Source organism: Gadus macrocephalus, chromosome 15 (assembly GCF_031168955.1).
Source record: "Gadus macrocephalus chromosome 15, ASM3116895v1".
NCBI lineage: Eukaryota > Metazoa > Chordata > Actinopteri > Gadiformes > Gadidae > Gadus > Gadus macrocephalus.
Window position 1 is genome coordinate 10079139 of NC_082396.1, and position 5812 is coordinate 10084950.

The window sequence follows — 5812 nt, forward strand, 5'->3', positions numbered from 1 at the left end:
CTTCCAAAAGTATTTTCATGAATGACTCCATGATGACATCACAGCTCAAGGGCCCCAAGTTAATGGCCCTTCAACGGGCCTCAACCGTTTCAAAATGATCAAACGGATTAACAAATAGAATACACTGATCAAGTAGTTCCCACTGTTTTATATTTAATTATTTGGTAATGCTTTTATGATTTTGATTAAATGTTTTTTTAAGATACAAGTCATTATATGTAGCCATTCTTGAGGGGGACATTGAGTTTCGACCCCAGAACCACTAGTCCATCCATGTATGTCATATTTTGTCCAACACAATCTGCCCTATGCAGCTCTCGATATCAATCCCACTTTGAATACTAAGAGAGGTATGCATCATATAGAATTGAATGTCTTTCATGTTGACACCTGATAAGAGATAGATTCTGAAATGAAACGGACAAACTAACAACAAGCGCAACAATTTCGAGAACCTTTTTAATACACATGTCTTAAAAAAGGCAGGAGTCACATATTCCTTTTCAAACATGCTTCAAACAATAAAACACGTCTCTGTTAAAAAACTACAATTCATCCCAAACCTATCCGTGAAAAGTGTAGGACTTCCAAAAAAATATAAATCTTTATCAGAGCGCTGCTGGGACGTGGGTGGGGGGGTGGGTGGGGGTCAGCAGAGCAGGTCCTGGGCGTTGCGTCTGAAGTCCAGCGCGTGGAGGGCGGTGGCGATGGCGGCGTACAGGTGAGAGCTGGAGAACCTCAGGCAGTAGACGGGGCTGCTCACCCGGTCCGTGGTCAGCTGGAAGTACTGCGCCCAGGGAGGGGGGGGGGGGGGTCATGATGAAGAGGTGGGGTGAGGAGGGAGTGCGATTACATGCACGGAGAAACCCGCTTGTGCAGAGTAAACCAAGGATAAAGGTGACGTATTACACCACCGGGCGGGAGTGTGATTAGCCATTACAAGCCGTTTTAAAGTAGGCACGACGGATAGATGAGCAACGTTTGCTACAGTCCACTGGGTAGGCTGGTAGACTGATCTATCCAGCACACATCTAGGTGGACACACCCACTTGTGATGTCAGAAGAGGTCGATTTTCAACAGTTTGTGATGGCTAATCCCACTCACACCTGGTGGTATAATATGTCACCTTTAAGGTCGTTATCCAGGTGAGGGACGAACAAACCCAAACCTATGTAGCGTTGTGGATTTCTTTGAAGATCCCTATTTTGTCCAGGACCTATGATATGTTTAGATCTCTCAGTGGATCTAACATGAAGACATCTACTTGTCTAACCGAGAGTGGGACAACCGGCAACAGACAAACACGCAGGCACACAAACACAAACTCGTACCTTCAGACACTTGCTCTGCCGTTTGTCCCAGAGGCGCACCACGCCGTAGTAGGAGGAGCCACTAGCGATCATGTGGTTCCCATCCGTCTGGAGGCAGTAGAGGGCGCTGTCGTGAGGCTCCTCCCACTCCATAACACACTTCCTGTCGGGGAGCAGCAGACCAATCAGAGGACGTCCGGCTTATACATGGCCCGATGTCTTAAAGAGCAACATGCAGTTGCTCGTCCCTGAGGATTGATCTATATGCCGGTGACCGGCAAGTAGAGCCTTTAAACCAAGGAGGTGGAGGAGCCTAGCATCCGCAGGACTGATGGGCCACTGCATTATCAGGTAGTTGTCGTATTTAACATTAAAGAGACAACTAAAAACTACATATAAAGGGTCCCCTAGAATAAAGAATGCAAGTTTCATAGGTTCAGCCTGCAAGTTGATCTTAAGCTCCAGCTCTGGATGGAAGTATATTTGCCGTATACTGTAGCTGTGACATGATACAGCACTGTCCATTCTTTCTGACAGCGCAATGCTAGTGGGAGTGCACGCTGTGCAGGTGTTTGTTGACCATTGTGGATCACCATCTCTTGTTCAGTTGTAGACAAGTGTTTGTGTGTGCCTGTGTGTGTGTGTGTGTGTGCCTGTGTTTGTGTGTGTGTATTTGTGTGTGTGTCAGGGTTAGTGACAGTCCAGGCTGAAGTGGATGAGGTGGTTGCGGTCAAGTTGGGGGGGAGGGGGGGGGGGGGGGGTGAGGAGGTAGGAGGGGGGAGAGATCGATCCTCCATTAGAGTAGGTTCATCAATAAGTGATGGAGGGGGGAGCCGGTGGTAGACAGCAGGGCTGCAGAGATGTCTGGACACACACACACACACACACACACACACACACACACACACACACACACACACACACACACACACACACACACACACACACACACACACACACACACACACACACACACACACACACACACACACACAGAGACAATAAAAGTGCACACCCTAATTTTAGCCATCCAGCCAAGGTAAGTTCACTTACCAACATTGTGTCCTTTAGAGATAAAGAATATACACACACACACACACACACACACGCACACACACACACACCAGCACACACACACAGTTGCATAGTCTGCCACCACACCAATGTCTAACCGTATATGCCAAATAGTTTCTAGTTAATAGTTTGGACCAGATAATCACATGGTCTTTGTTTCTGTTGTCCCTGTTGGTTTTGTAGATGAGGTACATAAGCTCTTCGGGCTCACACTGTCTTAGTGGTGCAGTGATCACGATCTTCTCACTGTCTATTAGTTAATCTCCCCCGGATCACATTAGTTCACACTCATTGGCTCAGAGACTCTTTTGATTGACTCAGCGGGCGTATGGATTGGTCCAGAAGACTCTGGGCCGGTCCCTGACTTCCAGACGACCGCTACCTTGTGGCACTGACCCTCAGACCCCCGCCCCCCCACTCATCCCTTCAGGACGGCCTTGGTTTTGGTCTGTGAATTATTGATGTCTAAAGAGGTACCCCCTTCTGCCTACCTCCAACCCCAGCCCCTCCCCCCCACAAACTCCCCAGAGCCATCTACCAATCAGCTCTTATTTGTCTTACTTGAATGACCCCCCCCCCCCCCTTCCTCCCTCCCTCCGTCCTCTTCCTCGCTTAGATATACCCCTCACCACCCCCCGCCCCCCCCCCTGAATCCCGAAATAATAAGTCGTTCTACGGTGCCCCACTAGCGCCAAAAATTGTCCATACAATCTTTTTTTGAAGAATGGCAAGTGGCACAAATGTTGCCTGATCGACCCAGAAAAGGAAAAAGTGTGTTCAACAAATCTCGCGTTGCATCTCTAGGTGGATTAATTAACAACATGAACGCACATCTTCCTACAATTGCTGGCGAACCCCACACTAGTTCTCTGTGGAAACACCTTTTTTCTGTTAGGGAAACAACAGACTATGTCTTGTAATTATAACGATAAGAAGTCAATGTGCACGTAATGTTGTCAATTACCAAAGTCCTACACTCTGGAGATATTCTTTATTAACAGTGGATGGACCGGGCAGGATTGTGTGTATGAGTACAATCCCATGAAGATAAGACACACCTAGGGGGCAGAGTAGTGCAGCCACAGCAGCAGCAGCCCAAAGGTACACAGCTGCTCTATACAAATCAGGCGGGTGACCCGGCTTTCTGTCCCTTTTTCAACCTCAAGCTCACGAATGGTGATGAACCCGAAATCATGAATTCATGCATCCGACATTATGCAAATGACGAACCATAAATCATAAATTAATACAGCTCACATTATGCACAAAAATAATAGCACATTTGAAACCTAAAATCATATTTCTATAAATCGGACATTATGCACAAAAGAAAATCACAACTATGTGTGGGGCTGGGGCTCTACCTGGGGCTGAGGCGAAGGTCCCACAGGCGGATGTAGGTGTCGTAGCCGCAGGTGTACAGCTGATGGGGGGTCTCGAACACCATGTCCAGCACCCCCGCCCCGCGGCGGAACTCCTCCCCCAGGCTGCTCACACACTCACAGCTGCACAGGGAGGGAGGGAAGCACGGCGTTAGCCCCCAGGAGAAGGACCGAGGAGGACGGAGACAGGGGGGCCGGCGGGGAGGAGAGCGCAGTGTAGGGGGCGACGGCGTGTTTGGATTTCCCTGACCAAAAGGGCCCCCGAGCCTCCACGTCTTCCACGTCCTTGAGCGGGTGGACCCAGCCCCTACCTGCTGCTTAATGACGTGCAGCTAAATTCACCCCGTGGCGCTTTGACTAAGAGCATCTGAGGACTCGACAGTCAAATATAAAATGAAAATAAGCAGTGGAGAGGAACAGACAGACAGGGGGGGAGAGAGGAGGAGGAGGAGGAGAGGGGGAGCTTGACAGAGAGACCGAGAGTTAAGATATGCTTAAGATACAAGGTTGTTTAAAGATTTGAGGACTGCTCAAGGTTCTACATGGCGTTGATTCAGAATTTTTTAAAAGGCAGGGTGACCCGTTGTTGAAAAAGAATGCACTCCCTTGTAAAGTTACCGGATCAACCCAGGATCAAGTATTCAACAAGGCTGTGGTATAATGATATGATAATGTAGGTTTCAACAGGTAAACTTGAGGTTAAGAGGACGCGTTTTGTATTTGAATTAGTTTCAGTTTGATGCGCTTCAATCCTTAAAAATATTTCCTTCTCAACCAGCAGATGATCCATTAGATCTATTGGTATAGAGTGATTCATTATTAAGAGGAAATTCTTGAAGTGGTGAAAGGAAAGTCAGCGCTCCTAGCTTTGTGCGTAAGTGTGTATGTTTGTGTGTGTGTATGCGACCTGTGTGTGTGTGCATGTGACCCGTGTGAGTGTAATCAACCAGTGTACGCGAGTGTATGTGACCCGCGTTTGTATGGGCCCCGTGTGTGTGATCGGGACCTCTGCGTATTTGTGTGCACGCAGCCTGTTTTTGTATGCAAACGTGCGAGTGTGCGTGCGAGTGTGTGTGACTACGTGACCCGTGCAGTGTGCGCCATGCCCTTGTGATCACAGAGTTTTCTCCCCCTGCAGGTCTCTCCTCTCCTCCCTCCCGCCACAGAGCAACTCTTGCACCGTGGCTCTGGATTATGGCAGAATAACTATCTCTTTGTTGCTGTTTAATTCCCTCCGTGCCCGTGATACCTGCCCCCTAGCAACCATTTAGAGGAAGCTGCCGGCCATGGCGACCGGGCGCCCGGGGATCCCGGCGTAGTCGCGCCCCTCCCCTGTCGCCCTGGAGGCCGATCCCTGGAGGGCAGGCTGGTAATCCCCTGGTCTTACCCGCAGGGGGGCTTCTTATTGGTCCAGAGCCTTCCCCGCGGGGCGCCTTATTGGGTGAGAGCTTTCCCAGTACCAGGGTCTCATGACTAAAGCCCGGGCCAACGGGGAGTCCATGATGAGGGGCTCAGTCTGTGTCTGTGTGTGGGGTAGCGACCCCTTACCACCACCACAAGCACCCCCCCCCCTGACCCCACCACCACCAGCGCTCACACCCCCTACCCTCTACTGCTAGAGCCAAGAGGCTTAGCACATGCCGGACAAAGGGAAACTCATTCGATCCAAGAGGGCGACACGAACACGGTTCATTTATAATGAATTAACGACGTCTCGACTGGATCGCACACAACATAGGCAATTCATATCGTCTTAATGATGAATGACGGATGGATGATTGAAGATATGAACGATTATGTTGTAACGTTTCTGAACGAGCAAGCAAAGAAAGGGTCAACCACTGTCAGGAACACTGAGGAGCAAGCTTTTTCCCCATTATAACAGCCCTGACATCTGCGCCGGGGGATGTTCTAAGATCATAACACTACTTGTTTGACGGGCCGGCGCAGGGAGCAAAAACAGCAGGGATTGGGGAAAATTGTTAGGTCACTGTCTTTTATGGAGCCGCCCGTGATTACAGGACGACGGGTGGAAAGCGTATAAT

At 49.4% G+C, this 5812-nt stretch overlaps 1 protein-coding gene across 1 annotated transcript; it reads right to left on the minus strand.

The window, feature by feature from the left end:
• Positions 1-445: 445 nt before the first annotated feature.
• fbxw4 (F-box and WD repeat domain containing 4) lies at positions 446-4871 on the minus strand. The gene is made up of 4 exons (XM_060073865.1): positions 4854-4871; positions 3750-4099; positions 1333-1474; positions 446-787 (listed from the first exon to the last, which is right to left on the minus strand). The coding sequence occupies exons 1-4, from the start codon at positions 4869-4871 to the stop codon at positions 650-652; spliced, it is 648 nt and encodes a 215-aa protein (XP_059929848.1). The 3' UTR covers positions 446-649.
• Between the last annotated feature and the right edge of the window lie 941 nt (positions 4872-5812).